The sequence below is a fragment of the Echinops telfairi genome, unplaced genomic scaffold, assembly GCF_000313985.2.
Source record: "Echinops telfairi isolate 266 unplaced genomic scaffold, ASM31398v2 ScPeMD7_35;HRSCAF=133_1, whole genome shotgun sequence".
In the NCBI taxonomy this organism is placed as follows: domain Eukaryota; kingdom Metazoa; phylum Chordata; class Mammalia; order Afrosoricida; family Tenrecidae; genus Echinops; species Echinops telfairi.
In genome coordinates, this window is record NW_022103933.1 from 877,799 (window position 1) to 894,677 (window position 16,879).

Consider the following 16,879-nt stretch of genomic DNA (forward strand, 5'->3'; position numbering starts at 1 on the left):
CCTCTTCCCTTCCCCCCACCTCCCCTCTCCCATGTCCCCCCACCCACCAACGGACAGTTCCGTTGTTTTCTCCTCTAGATTGTTCATCCAGCCTGTCCTATCCAGGAACTTTTAGTCTTTGTCTCAAATGCCTCTGTGCTGTGAAACTGCTATTGCAGCTTCTACTTGTATTGTTATGCTAATACCCTGTTAATGGACCTGGTATGTGTTAACTGCTACCCTAAGAAGTTGAAGAAAAAAGAAAAGCCTGGGAATGGCTGTGTTGTTTGTTTGTTTTTTTAATGGGGGCGGGGCTCAGCGGTATCATAAGATGGGGTACTGTACAGAGCTGTACCTCAGGGAAGAGGGGTTAGTTTTGCTAACTGGGGGTGGAGATCCCCCAGCCTGTGTGGAGAGTTAGTGTATTCACTATTTACACCTGCTCCAGGCTGCCCTGTAGAGTTATGGCCTGGTAGGCTGGGCTATCCCTGTTATTGGGAGTTAAGGCTGTGAGGTTATCAGATGGCAGCTCCCTTGGCTTGGGCTGAGAGCCAAACCTATTTTGTGCTTTTAGAGCTATGTCCCTGCAGCTCAGCGGCTCCGCCACCCTAGCTAGGTCTGAACTGGCAAAATCGGTGGGGAGAGATGAAGAATCTGCTCATTGCCTGGCTATTGGCAGACGTTGTTGCTCTTTTATTTTAATAAATGTGTCAACTTATTTTTCTGCTGAGAATCCTGTGGTCTGGGAGAATCCCTCTCCGTAGCCCCTCTAACAGAGTCCTTCCCATGTGTGCTACACGGTTGCCATCTTGCTCCCTCGCCACATCTATATTGAAGGCTGTAATCCTTTATCTGTATCAGCAAGTGCTTCAAGTACCTCCTTACTTTCAGCAATCAAGGTTGTGTCACCTGCATATTTCAGGTTATTAAGCCTTCCTCTAATCATGATGCCATGTTCTTTTTCATATAGTGCAGCTTCTCTGATCACAGCCCAACAACCAAAATTTTTTTCCTAGTGTCTTGCTTTTTGGGACTGTTCCTGAGATTATTTGGGATGCTGATTCGGAAATTGCTTTGGTTAGACGATATTGGCTTTAGTTTTTAGTTCTGGTATTCCACTATATTTCCAGCTATTAAGTTTTGCTAATTATTAATTCATCATCCTACTTTTAAATATGGGAAGACTTTAGACCCACAAATTATAAGACAAAAAAGGTAAGAAATGTTTGCAAAAGAATTAGGTTTTTAAGGACTTCCAGTGGAAGCTGTGCCCTGGTGGTGTCACGGTCAGGAGTTTGGCTGCGATCCACAAGGTTAGCATTTTTAAATCACCAGTCATTCTGAGGGAGAAAGAGGAGGCTTTCTACTCCCATAATTAGTTACACTCTTAGAACTCACAGGGGCAGGTTTACTTCATCCTATGCGGTCACTGAGTCAGCATCAACTAGCTGGTAGTGAGTGAAGGGAAGCTACCTGTTAGGTTTCTCGGTTGAGAAATGCCTTGGTCCTTGGCTTTCCAAGAGAAAGAATTCACACCTAAGGCTGGTTTGTGATCCAAATGAATTTTTATAAAGAAGTTTCAGGTCTTACACAGGCACCCTCAGGGCATTTTACACCCACACGTGGAGACCTGAGGCCAAAGAAACCACACCACTGCAGCTGGAAAAGGAGGGAGGTGGGTTCCCAATTATGGCTTTTTCAGGGCCCTCCGCTGAGAGACCCCATTGACTGAATCAAACCCACCTGACCTAGATTGAGGCCCTCCCACGTGTACTGGCTTTCTGTCTCAACACCTGAATTTGTGCATGCCCTCTAACCGTTAACGCCTTCCAACTTCCTTTAAGGGGGGTAGGGAGGCCTTGGCATGTAGAGGGACAACCCTTAGTTTCTGTTCTGCTACCTAACAGACCCATGGTGGCTTGTTGGTTACACATCGTGCTGCCAATCATAAGGTCAGTGGGTTAAAATATTTAAAGACTTGGAAACCCAAATGGGTAGTTTGTCATATAGGGCCATTGTGAGTTAGAATCGATTGGATGGCAGTGAATTTTCTGTTTGGTATGGGAGGCTGTGCAATATATATAGACTACAAGTTGGATACTGCAAAGCCAGAACACAGTTTGAGACGTGGGGAAGGGGGGGATTGAAAAGGCACATATATGGAAGGTGTGAGGGCAATTTAGAGTGTTGAAAATATAAGCCTTCATAGAAATTTTTATAAATATTTTGAAGTTCTAAAGTTTTCTTCCTCAAACTAAGCAAGAACATTTCAGAAAACATTTTAAAATATAGAAGTCAATGGATAATTCATTTTAAATGTTTCAGAAGTGAGGTTGACTCCAAGCTTCTTTATATAAAAAAAATTCTAGTTTTTCTTTTAAGAATTTCTGTGCACAAGTGGAGACATTGTGCCATCTTATAACAAGACCGAAACATTTTAATAAAGGAGTGTGAACCCTGACAGACCCATTTTGGGTTTCAGAACATTTGATTCTCTATTTACTGTACCAAACACACTACCATTCAGCCACTTGTGACACATAGTGACCCTGTCGGACAGAACAGAACTTTTGTGGGCTTCTGAAGTTGCACATCTTTATGGGAGCAGGAAGCCTCATCTTTCTTTTTCAGAGCTCCTGGTGGCTTCGAATAGCTGACCTTGTGGTTAGCAGCCAAGCAGATAATCCACTGTGCCAACCGAGCTCTCTATTTATTGCACAGTAACTTTTATTTGTGGACCCTTTCAAAGATAACACCCTGGAACTGCCTGTTATTCCATTCCTAATAAAGCTGAACTGATACTTGGGGGAGAGGAGTTCCAAATTCCTGTAATTTGCACTCTTCAAATATGTCTTTGTATCAAAGGACACAGTGTGAAGTATAACTTGATCCAAATATCTAGTGCAGCGGTCCTCAAACTTTTTAAGCAGGGGGCCAGTTCACTCTCCCTCAGACCCATTGGAGGGCCAGACTATAGTTTTTAAAAAACTATGAACAAATTCCTATGCACACTGCACATATTTTGAAGTAAAAAACAAATGGGGCAAAAATACCCGGTGGGCCGGATAAATGTCCTTGGCGGGCTGTATGTGGCCCGCGGGCCATAGTTTGAGGACGCCTGATCTAGTTCAACATCAACTACTTTAAATAAAGCCAACGTTTATTTTTATCTCAGTCTAGCTAATACTACATTAAAATATCCTGATTTTTTTTTTTATGAGCAAGCCAAGTAAAGAGTGGGATATGGCTTATAATCAGGTCAATTATACCCAGAAACAAGCCTAACGTTTAAGACACCAAAATGTGTGTTGGCCAGTGTTATTTCAGCATACAGATTGAATAAGTATGGTGAGAGGCTACAAACAACCCTGATGCACAGCTTTCTGGATTTTAAACTATGCAATATTCCCTTGTTGTGTTTACACATGTGGTTTACTCAGGTTCCACATGAGCAAAATTAGGTGTTTTAGAATTCCAATTCTTCTCTAGGTTATCTATAGTTTTGTATTACTTTTTGGATAAAACAAAAACCAAACTCACTGCCAGTGAGTCGATGCCGACTCACAGTGACCCTTTAGGACAGGGTAGAACTGTCTGAGTTTCTGAGATTGTAACTCTTTACTGGGATAGAAAGCCCTGTCTTCCTCCCTTGTTGCGGCTAATCTTGCAGTTAGCAGTCCAACACGTAACCACTCCACCAGGTCTCCTTCCTTTTTGAATATTGATATAAAATTTAAGTTCTGTAACCTACAAGAAGCCACTGTCACAGAGATATTCAAGTTCAGTTAATGAGAGTGTTAGATTTCTCATGTGGGAAATACCTCGGTTCTTGGCTTCACATGAGAAAGAATCCATGCTAAAGCCTGGTTTGTGATCCAAGTGGGTTTTTATAAGTCAAAAGTTGTTGCAGGTTTTACAGTCTCAAAGAGTACATGCTATTTGGGGGAAGCGTGCCAAATCGCGTGTAAGCACACTGGTGCTCACCACTGAACATGGGCAACCTCGTGGAACTCCTCACCCACACATGGTGACCTGAGGCCAGAGAAACCACAGCACAGGAGCAAGGGTCAAAGGGAGAAGGCAGAGAACAGAGGGCTGACTGTCCCACCACTAAGATATTTAAACCTGTGGCTGGGGAGGTGTGGTTGAAGGTATTGTTTGACCCCATTGGCTAAATTAAGTCCATCTGGGCCTAGTTTGTGTTGCCCACCTGGCTTGGGGGGCTTGAATAGTTAAAGTCTTTATAGGTGGCTTGATTGTCTTCCAACCTCCTCAATGGGGGCCTTCAGGCATAGGGAGGGGCAACCCCCTGTATCCTGCTGTGTAACAAGAGGACATTTCTGTTTTAACTTGATCTCATTATTTCTCTCTCCACCTGCCAACCCTCAACCCCCCTCCATCCCTCTATGTATCAGCAAAGCCTGCATTGTTATTAGGCACCTAGGGAGCTTGATCTTTGCTTTTCTATTTCTGAGTTTTGAATAGGCTCTTATAGGAGGGTCTGATGACTGGGCAATTGTCCCTCTTGGTGTGATATGGCAGGAAACGTGGGGGTACTCCTTTCTGGAGTTCTCTGTCATCTGCTTCTAGAAAAATTAAGTATATGTAATATTAGATGAGGTTGCAAAATATTAATGTGAAAATTTTCATCCCAATTTATTTATTAATATTTATTGATTATGACTGCTTGTAATAGTCAATATTGATTGTGTGACTAGATTCATTAGGCTTGGGGAATGTAAGACCATTACTGCCATTCTCTAATGGTATTGATCCCTGATCGTGGTAGTTGAACTTTCCATTTTCCCAGATTTCTAGAGAGATTTGAGCCCTGACAGACATGCTATATGTTTTCTCAAAGCATGACTTTCCCCCTTATGCTCCCAGAGAAGCAAAAAAGCACACAAAGGCTTTGACATGTATATACTTGTGCTTCCGGGCCACAGACCGTCTCACCATCTAACGTGAGCATGAGAGAAGGCATGTCCCCATCCAGCTCCACAGAGTCTAGGAGCATATGTTAATGAACTTCTTGCCTCTAGGGATATCACCCTCACCTTAACATTTTTTTTTTATATAGTCTTCCTCTTCCTTGTTTCTGTTTCATCTATTTTCAACCAGTTTCTTAGTTTTCTATTGGCTTTTGAATTCTAATTGTGTTTCCAAGTGAACCAGACTTGTTCCTCGACTTGTCCTCTGCTGATGGAGGCTCTTTTACCAGCGTGGATCACCACAAGCTTTGACTGAAGGTGTCTGAAGTTTTGAAGTGGATCAGCCTCCCTCTGCAGCCAGTCTGAGGGCAGGTTTGGTATAAGAGACCCTGCATGGTGTTCCCACACATAATATGTGCCTAGCAGGTGACTGAGGGGAGCATCATCTCTCCTTCTCCTGGTATACGATGCACATGACACGAACACTTATTCTAATGTTGGTGACAAAGGACCACCTTGGCTCATACACCTGAGAAATTCAGAGGACGCATGGCATTGGTGGGCCTAGAGGTACAATCAGTACTGTATCTAATGCCTTTCCTTGCCTCCTTGCTTGTTGGCATTTGTCTAAGGTAACTTAGACATGCTCTGCTATTTCACACTGAAGTGAGATGGTTGTTGAGAGGACAAGTAAGACCGCAGTTCAAAGCACTTTCCAGCGATAAAAGTGAACTGCAGAAAATATCTTACTTGGTTGCCATCTTTGCCATGTTGAATGAGTTAAATGTATCACTGCAAGGACCGAATGCAACATGCCTTGATTTGTCTGAAAAGATCTGATCATTGCAAATGAAACTTCAGCTTTTGCAAAAAAATTGGATCAAAATAAAATTTACATGTTGCTTACCTTATCGGCTTTCTTTGAAGAACAAGACATTGAACCAGACAAAAGGATTACAATGATAATTTATGTGAAAGAACACTTGCACATGCTTGCAGATGAAATTTCATTGTACTCTCCAAACCTACTTGACACCCCATTTGCACTTGCCAGAAACCCATTCACAGTCAAAGTTGAAGATGTTCCTGAGACAGCACAAGAGGAGTTCATTGAACTTATTAACAGTGATGCAGCGAGAACTGATTTCTCTACAATGGCAGTTACAAAATTCTGGATCAAGTATTTGCAGACATATCCTGTTCTGTCTGAGACTGTGTTGCGCCTTCTTCCATTTCCAGGAACTTATCTTTGTGATACAGGGTTTTCCAGCTTGTTATTTATCAAGTCTAAATACAGAAGTAGACTTGTGGAAGATGATCTTCCTTGTGCTCTTGCAAAGACTGCCCTGAGAATTTCTGATCTGATGAGAAAGAAGCTATCTTAACCTTTGCACTGATGTTGGATTTTTACTCATATTGTCGCAAAACGTAGCAATGTAGTTTACTGTTGTTATCTTAAGACTGTTACCCATGTGACACCATGCTTCAAGACAAAATTTGACTTGTTTGTAATTAGAAATAAATATCTCACAAAATATAATTACATATTTTTTTGTGATTAATCACTATGTTTTAATTATGTTCAATTTGTAGCAATGAAAATACATCTTGCATATCAGATATTTATATTATGATTCATAACAGTAGCAAAATTACAGTTATGAAGTAGCAACAAAAATAATTTTATGGTTGGGGCTCACTACAACATGAGAAACTGTATTAAAGGAAGGTTGAGAACCATTGATTTAGATGAAGGGAAGGGAGGTAGGATGGGCACAGGTCTCACAAGCTTTTAGATGGCAAGGCTCTAGAGCTAAAGTGAGCCCTGGAAGCAGGGTCCTGGCCCCAGCTGAAGGGTCTCAATCAGCTGACTTACTAACTTGATGGTTTTCATAAGTGCTAAATGAGAGAGCCTTGTATTTATTTGGCTGTGTTTCTCTCATGAGTTCAGACGTGTGAATTGTGAACAGCGGGCTGTCCAGGGTGGTGACTAGAGCCACGTGCTTTCTATTTGGGTGAGACCTACCCTTTAGCAGTCTCTATAGTCCTCTGGGCCTCAGTTTTCTCATTTAAGACAATTTAATTGTGATGAAAAATGAGAGAGCTTCAAAAAGCTCATAGGAAAATGAAATAGAAAGTTAATAGAATTTTTCCATGAAAATTTCAAAATACTCTTGTACATAACAGCATACAATTGGCCGTTTTGATGTGATAAATTTAGTGGCATTAATTACATTCACAGTGGTAATGCAACTATTACTACTATCCACTTCCCAATTTTTCATTATTCAAAACATCCTGTAAGCATTAAGTAATATCCTTTAACTTCAACCACCCCCACCCAACCCAAGCCCTGGTAACTTCTAATGTGGTTCATCCATGTTATAACTTTTATCAATATTTCATTTCCTATGTATGGCTGAATAATGTTGCTAGGTGCTGTTGAGTTATACATAGATACCATATGTAAAAAAAGCATGAAATGCTGTCCGCTCCTGTGCCCTCATCACAAGTGTTCTTATGTTTGAGCCTGCAGAAGATTATACACAGGGACTTTTCCAGATGGAATACACACAAATAAAATGGACAACTTCTGTGGGAAGACATGATGGAGAAGCAGCTAAGAACAGATTTGCTGCGTTGAACACTAATGACAGAAGACCTGCTGACCTGTGGGAAGATATCAAGAATATCATTCATAAAGAAATCAAAATGTCATTAAAAAGAAATGATCAAAGTAGATGTCAGAGGAGACTATGAAACTTGCTCTTAATTGTAGAGTAGCTAAGGCAAGTGGACGAAATGATGAAGTCAAAGAACTCATTAGAAATTTTCAAAGGGCAGCTTGAGAAGACAAAGTAAAACATTATCATGAAATGTGCAAAGACAGAAGAAAGGAAGAACATGCTCAGCATATCCTAAACCAGAAGAACTCAAAAAAATTCAAGCTTTGAGCTGCAATATTGAAAGATTCCATGGGCAAAATGTTGAATGATATAAGAAGCATCAGAATTACTTTACCTGAAAGAATTCGTCGGCAGTCCACCATTTCAGGAATTAGCATATGAGCAAAAAACAATGGTACTGAAGAAAGAAGTTCAAGCTGTACTGAAAACATTAGCTAACAACAAGGCTCTGGAGTGGATGAAATACAATTGAAATGCTTCTACAAGCTGGTGAAGCACTGGAAGCACTTGTCTATGCCAGGGAATGTGAGAGACAGCTATTTGACCAACTACTGGAAGATATTCATATTTATATCTATTTTAAATAAAGGTGACCTACCAGACTGCTCAAATTATAGAACCACATCATTGATAGTATGTACAAATAAAATCATGCTGAAGATCATCCAAGAAGAATTACGGCAATACATGGACAAGGAGCTACCAAAAGATTCAGGTTGGATTCAGAACAGGATGTGGAACAAAGGATATCATTGGTGATGTCTGAGAGATCTTGGCTGAAGGCAGAGAATATCAGAATGATGTTTACTTGTGTTTTATTGACTATGCGAAATCATTTGACAATGTGGATCATAACAAACTATGGATATCCTTGAGAAGAATGGGAATTCCAGAACACCTCACTGTGCTCTTGTGGAACTGTACTTGGATCAAGAGACAAAACAAGGGAATACCACGTGGTCTAATGTCAGGAAAGGTGTGTGACTGAGTTGTGTCCTCTCATCATACTAGTTCAATCTCTATGTTGAGCAGATCATCATTGAATCTGGATTATATGAAGAAGAGCTCAGTGTCAACATTGGAGGAAGGCTTATTAGCAACTTGTGATAGTCGAATATAGATAACACAACCTTGCTTGCTGAAAGTGAGGACTTGAAGCATTTCCTGATGAAGATCGAGGATTGCAGCCTTCAGTGTGAATTTACTCAATGTAAAGACCAAAATCTTCACATCTGGACAAATATCAGGTTACGTGGAGAAAGGATTGAAGTTGTCAATGATTTTGTCTTGCTTGGATCCAAAATCAATGCTCATGGAAGCAACAGTCAAGAGATTAAAAATAGTATTGCATTAGGTAATCTGCACAAGACCTCTTTTGTGTTGTAAAAAGCGGAGTTTATTTTGAGAATTGAGTGTGCCTGACCTAAATCTTGGCATTTTCAATCTCATTTGACTATGAAAGTTGTACATTGAATAAAGAAGACTGAAGAAGACTCAATGGGTTTGATTGTACAGGTGAAGAATATTGGAAGGACCATGGATAGCCAAAAGTACAAACAGATCTGTCTTGGAAGAAGCATGGCCATAGTACTTCTTAGAGACAAGGATGACAAGCTTCGCCTTAATTACTTTGGACTTGTTGTCTGAAGAAAGACACCTCTGGAAAGAACATCATACTTGGTGAAGTAGAGGAGCAGCTAAAAAGGGGAAGATCGTCTGCGACATGGATTGACACTGGCTGCAAAGTTGGGTTCAAGCACAGGAACAATGGTGAGGATGGCCCAGGGTTGTGTTGTGTTGTGTATAGGGTCAATATGGGTCAGAAAATAACTTGGTGGAACCTAACAACAAACAACAACATGACTATTTGATAGTTTTTGATGCTAATGTAAAGGGAATGGTTCTTTTATTTTTAGTTAATCCATTTTATTTATTATATTTCTTTGTGTTTTGGACAAGAGTTTATATAGCAAGTTAGATTTCTATTTAAGAATTTCTATACACATTGTTCTGGGAAGATGAGGCTTGTGCAGAAAGATGACTAACTAGTTTGGGAACACGGAGGCAGTTCCTCACAGTTCTATGAAGTCACAGTGAGTTGGAATGCATTTCAAAGCAGAGAGTGTTCAAATTGTTCAGTGACCTTTGTTACATTTGTCACAGCATACCAACATTCTCATTACAGGTTCCTCCTGCTATCCAGAACGATAGAGGTTCCATGAAACCTTTCCTAAGTTGAAATGGCATAAAGCAAACTTGCAATTACCATTGATTTATATGGGAAAATTGTTGAGTTTTCCCAGAACCCCCAAATAACTTACCAATGTGATACCTATGGGTATCACTATAAAACCCAACACTAACATATACAGTCCATAGACTCAGTGCAAAGCTGTGGCGGCCAGATGCTAGTTGGGATATACTGAGTATAGGGGAAAGAGCTTTGCAAGACCATGTATAGACCACATTCTTGCTCATGAAGTGTTTCACATCAAAGGAAGAGAAGAGTGAATATATTTGCTGTATAGGCCTTGGTGAACTTGTTAACATGTATTTAACTTTGCGTCTCAATGTTCTCTGAGTGAGAAGGCTAGACTAGAACTGAATTATTTTTGAGGTTGTATTAGCTTGGGTCAGATATTTTACAGTTGTATTACCTTTTGGAAGCCAAGTGGAGATCTTTAGTGTTGCTCTAAGAGGGCAGTCAGGAATCTTTATAAATTCTTAAACTGACAGGTCAGAGAAAAGTGGTGCTCAAGAAAAAAATCCCTGGGCATGGTGGACTAAAGCCAATATAATAAATACTTTTAAAGAGATAGATAGGTATTTGTGGTTAAGATCCACAGGTGACTTTCCGTTCTGTTCACTCCATGTCTGCCGATTTGACCAACTGGATCAAAATATTCAGGGAGAAAAAAGAAGTCAGAATCCCTCAAGGGCTAAGACAGAGTGTATTAAGTATAAGTAATCTAGAGGTGATTGATGTGTGTAGATGTAGGTGTAGGTCATATACAAACAATGCACCATTTTATATGCGATTTAAGCATCTAAAGATTTTGATATATCTTTGTGAGAGTTGGGGTAGAAGCTGTCCTGGAACCAGGATAACAAGGAACTACTGTACCTGAGGTGACAGGCTTTCTTGCCCATACATGTATAACTTAAAATGTCAAGATTGACTTTTCCCATTGTTCTGATTAATTTCCAGGCACTAGAAATCATCAGTACACGTGTTTTGGAAATAGAGCAATAGTCAATGATGTTTACTTCTTTTCTTCCAAAAGTTTAATCTTCAGTGTAAATCTTCACTTTGAAAGAACTGTCTCTTTCATACCTCAAAACCTGCTGTCCTCCAAGATGTCTGAGCCCACTTATTTTCCTGCCTAGGGATCTCAAGTCACAATAAAGTATTTCTCTTTCTTTCTCTAGGTCATGGCTTTCAGTTTCACAAGTCCACAGTTCCAGCAGAAGAAATGATTGTCCAGGGGTCCAACTCCAGGTTAATTACAGAAACTGACGCTTCGTAGTCTAAACCCCTTTGTGAGTTTACTGAATACAAGAAGTAATTTTGTTTTGGAGGGCTTTAAATTTGGAGTAGGGAAAATAAAAATGACGACTTCATCTATCAGACGACAGATGAAGAACATTGTGAACAATTATTCAGAAGCTGAAATAAAAGTCCGGGAAGCCACCTCCAACGACCCCTGGGGCCCATCCAGTTCCCTGATGACAGAGATTGCAGACCTCACTTACAATGTCGTGGCCTTCTCAGAGATCATGAGCATGGTGTGGAAGCGGCTCAATGACCATGGCAAGAACTGGCGACATGTGTATAAAGCACTCACACTGTTGGACTACCTAATCAAGACAGGCTCTGAGCGGGTGGCACAGCAGTGCCGTGAGAATATCTTTGCGATCCAGACCCTGAAGGACTTCCAGTACATTGACAGGGATGGCAAGGACCAGGGCATCAATGTGCGTGAGAAGTCTAAGCAGCTGGTGGCTCTCCTCAAGGATGAGGAAAGACTGAAGGCTGAGAGGGCCCAGGCTCTCAAAACCAAAGAGCGCATGGCCCAGGTTGCCACAGGCGCTGGCAGCAATCAGATTACGTTTGGTCGTGGCTCCAGCCAGCCCAACCTCTCTACCAGCTACTCGGAACAGGAGTATGGCAAAGCTGGGGGCTCTCCGGCTTCTTACCATGGCTGTGAGTACTTGTAAAGTCCCTACCCCTTACTAAGCACCACAGTCGTACAGGATCACAGGTACAGAGTACTCTGGGCTGAGAGATGCACCTCTGCAGAGCTTTGAGAGTCTAGAAACATAGCCCTTGCGCTAAATGAAGATATGGTAATGAAAAGGTCTTCATACTATTTACTGGGCTTGCTGGGTAATTCCAAACGTCCTGGGCTGCATCGTGGATCTGATTCAGTATGTGTGGGTAGGAGCTTGTACCCTCCATGGTAAAGAGCCACAGAACTGGCATAGAGGGATCTGAGGAGGGATCAGAGTGGCTCTCTTTGCTATGTAAGCATCTGGGGATTAACTATTTTGATAGCTAGGCAGAAATGACTACTTTCTTGATGATATTGCTTCTTTAATCTTGTATTAAATGTCTTTCTGATGATTGGGCTACAGGTCTCCTGAATGCCTCTATTTTATTTTACTGCAACAGCACAGAGGATAGACAGCAGAAGTCTCTCTGTCTAACATAAAAGAAAAACAAAGAACCCCCAAAACCTCAAGTCCCTCTTTAAACAGCACATGAGAGCACTTACTGGTGTGGTTGCATGGCTGGGTCTGCATTGGGTAAGCTGTGCTGTCTATTCTCTTTTCTTTCATGTCAGATTTCTTTGGACCTCTTCCTAGCTCAACAGCATTCAGAAGAGATTTCAGGGACTGACAGCAAGTTTCTGTAAGGTACATTGAGCATCATGGCTCTTGACTCAGAGCAATTAAAAAAATGGAAAGCAATCCTACTTCAATTCCCAGAGTCAACCTGTACTCTGGGCATGAGTGTCCATAGCCACCTGGGCGGTTTAGTAGTGCTAAATCGTAGTATGTAGTTGACCTAAAATGCAGTTCCCCACACCCTTTATTTTTGGAGTCAGTAAGACTTTATATAACAGGAAAAAGTTTTTTAAGGGAGGTTGTTTGTAATTTGCCCTATTGGCCCCTGCTTAATTATTCAGAAAGAAGTTCTATTACCAGAGCACTTACTAATGCTTCCTGCTTGGGGCTCGTTTCAATTTTACATTATGCTGGGATCACTGATATTTTGAGAAATGATTCAAGTAGATGATTTGCATATTAAAGTCAAACTTTTTTTTGCCCCTAGGAATTGTAAATTGTTATAAAGTTAATGTTTTCTTGTCCCATGTCTAGTTAATTTTATCCTCCACATCCCCTCCCCCCCGCCTGTAAGTTGAACCAAAGAATAAAGATTTATTTTTAAGAAGTGAAATTGTCTTATTTATCTCAATGACTTTCCCTTCACTCCCTCACCTCCTTCCATAGTCCCTTTGGCTATGGTGAGGTGGAGTGCCTCTTCACTTCAAATGTCTTTCACACTCATTATTCTCAGAAATCTGTCAGAGGCTACAGAGAAGCAGCTAATGTAGCAGCACATGCCATGAAGTTTGTGGAGTATCCTGGTATAGCAGTCTGGAGTCTAGATAAGAACTTGTGGTCACAGCTCCTACTGAGGTTCCCTTGGGCCCTGTGATGCTGCTCTGGTTATAATTCAGGGTGCCCTAGACCCCTCAGACCTAAAGTCTAGCTGTGCGTTTCGGAAGGTAGGTTTTGCCTAGGTGTTGTAAGGGCAGCAAGCATTAGAGAAGACTGTCCTCTCTATACACTCTCTTTGAAGAGACTGTTGTGGTCTTCTAATGGTCTCTCTCTCTCTTTGTCTTTCTCTTAGTGTGTGTGTGGGTGTGGGTGTGTGGGTGTTCTTCCTTGCCCACAGCACCTGAGATCTCACTGTGCCCCCAGCACTGCACACGTACCCCAGTGGGTCAGAGTGAGGAGCTGCAGTGGCTGAGCCAGCACCATCCTCTCCTGCAGCACCTGGGGTTAGCTGCCCACCCAAATGGGGATTGATCCCAGCCTTGCCTCTCTTGTGACCATGTTATCCAAGGTGGGATGGTGGTTTGCTTTTCCCCCCCCAAATGGTGTGCAACCTGCTGGGAGTGTGTGTCAGGCCAGTACAGCCAACTCTCTACCTTCCTCATTCTGGGTCCACAGACTTTCTGACTAAGCTCCTCATTCTTGGTCACATGTCATCTGCTATAACCTCTGCTGAATGGGCAGTAGAAGAACTGCTACTTGGATTAAAAAAGGGTGCCCTAGGGCCCTAAATAATTGGTGGGGTCTACACTCTGCTCAGACAAATGTGGCAGTGGTGTATCAGACCACACGACTTCTTGAATCAGATATGTGCTCTAAATTTCACGTACTAGACAAGCGGAAGATAGATCCTTGATGCATCCTCCTTGGAGGCCAAGATTCCTATTGCGGTAATAAATGCCTTCTGAATATAAAATGAGATGGTTTTGCTTCCCAGTGATCTGGTGTCCTTCCTAAAACCCCCATCACCATGGTTAACAGAGTTAGCTGTACTGCAAGTTAAGCTTGAGTTGTTTGAAGACACCCAATTCCGTGGGTAACTAAAAAAGGGCCTTCTATTTTGACTAATTAAAAATGTATCTTGGTCAGAGCCTACAGCTGCTGCAGGTTAAACTAGAAACAGACTTTCACTGCCGCTTACTAGAACACATGTTCTGCATGTGGTCTCTGGTGAGCTCTGATCTCCTACTTTTACAGAATGGGCTCTGTTGAATGGCTGCCTCTGATAAGGTGCTATCTCACTCAATCTTGGAAACAGTTGTTCATTTAAGCCTCAATATTATATCTTGTTTGACTTGGTTATTTGCTTGATTACTATATTTAGCTTTGGAGTATTTTCCTGCATGCCCTTTAACAGTTTAGAGAGTTTTGACTTATTCTATATTGACCTTAGGAAACATAACAAGGACTAGTTTTGCACTGTAAAGAATGTAAATGGTCAAAGCGTGTTTGAAAGCCTCCCCACAGACGTCCATCCCAGTGTTCTCACCAGATACCCAGGGAATGGTTCTGGCAGTTTCCCCGTGTTCATAGAACTACCTGTTCTTTATTTTTCCCATATTCTGCCCATCCAGTGACTGGTTTAGGTCTGGTTGAATCTCAGTGGTTAGCTTTGAGTTCCCTTGACCGCCATCTCATCTGTTGGAAATTCACATTTTAAGAATCGGACCTGGAAGGCAGACAGCCCGGCTTTCCTTACCAGGCCTCACTTACCTGTGCGTTCTGCAGGAGGCCCTGACAAAGGTCATACTCCTTTTTCAGGACCTTAATCTCACGTGCACACATATCTGTGGAGTTTTTCAAGTATAAGCCCACATAGATTTCTCTTCTTACTCAGTTCTGCAGTATGAATTAAGGGTTATTTTCTCTAATGGAGAAAATATGGAGGTTTGGAGGACATTTGTTTCCTGATGTCAGATTTTGTCCTTGACAGGTTGAATATGTGTGTTCCTCTGCGCACCTCATGCTTTTCCACATGATAGCTGGCTTCCATATGAAAAGCCTGGCCTAGGCTTTTCCTCTGGTCCTTATGAACTTCTAACTAAATGTTGGATGTAAATTAAGTAAATAATAATAGATACACACTGAGTGACCTGCCTTGACATGGAATATAGTGCAGAAAAGTCAGAATGACAGCAATCATTTGGAAGATGTACTTAGGGATGCAGGATGTCTGTTAGGGGCACACCTAGATCTTGGGTCCCACAGACAAGGGTCCTAACTGGCTAGATTAGGAGAAGTGGGACTTAGACTTCACATGTGGCTTCATGTGGTATAGATGTACTCACAGGAGAGCAGCTTGGGACTGGGACCATGGTCACCTTGGGGAGGGTGCCCTCTTGCAACATGTTGTACTTGTCCTCTCTGTGCTACATTCCCCCAAATGGCACTTGGGGATCTGACTTTAGAATTCTCCTGTCATCTCTAGATCCATGGCCTTAGTTCCGTGCTGGCTTCTGGCTGATGTCCTTGCTGTTAACCTCTTCATTCTGGTACTTCCTTCATTTTGTCCCTTAGAGTTATCTTTAAAGAGGATGCTCTGTTTCTCAGAAAGCCTCTTTGAGTCCCAGTTGTCCGGCTGGAGGCTTTGACATGGTGGACAAAGGTGGGGGTCAGTTGCCCTCAGCCACCTTTATCTTCGGCCTCTGCCCCTAGTTCATATTGGGTCTCATATTCCCACAAAACCATGCCTTTTCGGAGTCCTCTGCCTCTGACGCCTGTCTGCAGGGCATGGCTTCAGGGGGCTCCTTTCTTCAACTTATTCATAGAATTCCTTTGTGTGCCATGCACGTGCTAAGCATAAAGCTCCATGGAGCTTACATATTCATGGGCAAAGAGACATAAACTTATAAATAAAATACGCATAGTATGTTAGGTGGTCATATTGTTAGTTGCTATCAAGTTAGCTCTATCTCACAGATATCCCATGGACAATAGAACAAAAGGTTGCCCGGTCTTAGACCACTTTGATGATTTTCGGTGTGCTCAAGTCCATTGTTAAGCTACTGTACATTTTTATTACCATCCAAATTAGGGGGCTCATCTTCTAGCACTATGACTACTTGTATGTCAGACAATATTCTGTTGTGACCCATAGGGTTTTTATTGGTTCATTTTCAGAGGTAAAAGTAGGACTGTGATTGAAGCAAGTTTGAGTAGAAATCAGGCATTGAGATTTGACTATGTCTGTGTGCCCACTGGACATCCAAATGAAGGTGTGGACAAGATCCTGGATGTGAGTTTGGAGCTCAGGAAATAATTCTAGCTGGGAGATGTGAATTGGGAGTTGTTGGTGTGTTCAATGAGAATTTTTTTCTCTTTAAAAAAATCATTTTATTGGGGCTCTTACAGCTCTTATCACAATCCATACATCTATCCATGTGTCAGGCACATTTGTACATATGTTGCCATCATTTTCTTTCTTTTTAAAAAAAAATCATTTTATTGGGGACTCATACAACTTTTATCACAATCCATACATTCATTCATCCATTGTGTCAAGCACATTTGTACATATGTTGCCATCATCATTCTCAAAACATTTGCTTTCTACTTGAGTCCTTGGTATCAGCTCCTTATTTTCCCCCTCCCTCCCACTCCCCTGTCCCCCATGAACCATTGATAATTTATAAATTATTATTTTATCATATCTTACACTGT

The 16,879-nt window shown here is 41.6% G+C and overlaps 1 protein-coding gene across 5 annotated transcripts in view; it reads left to right on the forward strand.

Annotated features, from left to right (window-relative positions):
* Positions 1-16,879, forward strand: part of EPN2 (epsin 2) — a 114,265-nt gene that overhangs the window by 46,155 nt on the left and 51,231 nt on the right. For all 5 annotated transcript variants that reach the window (XM_045290268.1, XM_045290271.1, XM_045290270.1 and 2 more), the window contains exon 2: positions 11,027-11,801. In XM_045290268.1, the coding sequence (XP_045146203.1) occupies positions 11,207-11,801 (595 nt within the window). In that variant the 5' untranslated portion in view covers positions 11,027-11,206. The remainder of the gene's footprint in view (positions 1-11,026; positions 11,802-16,879) is intronic.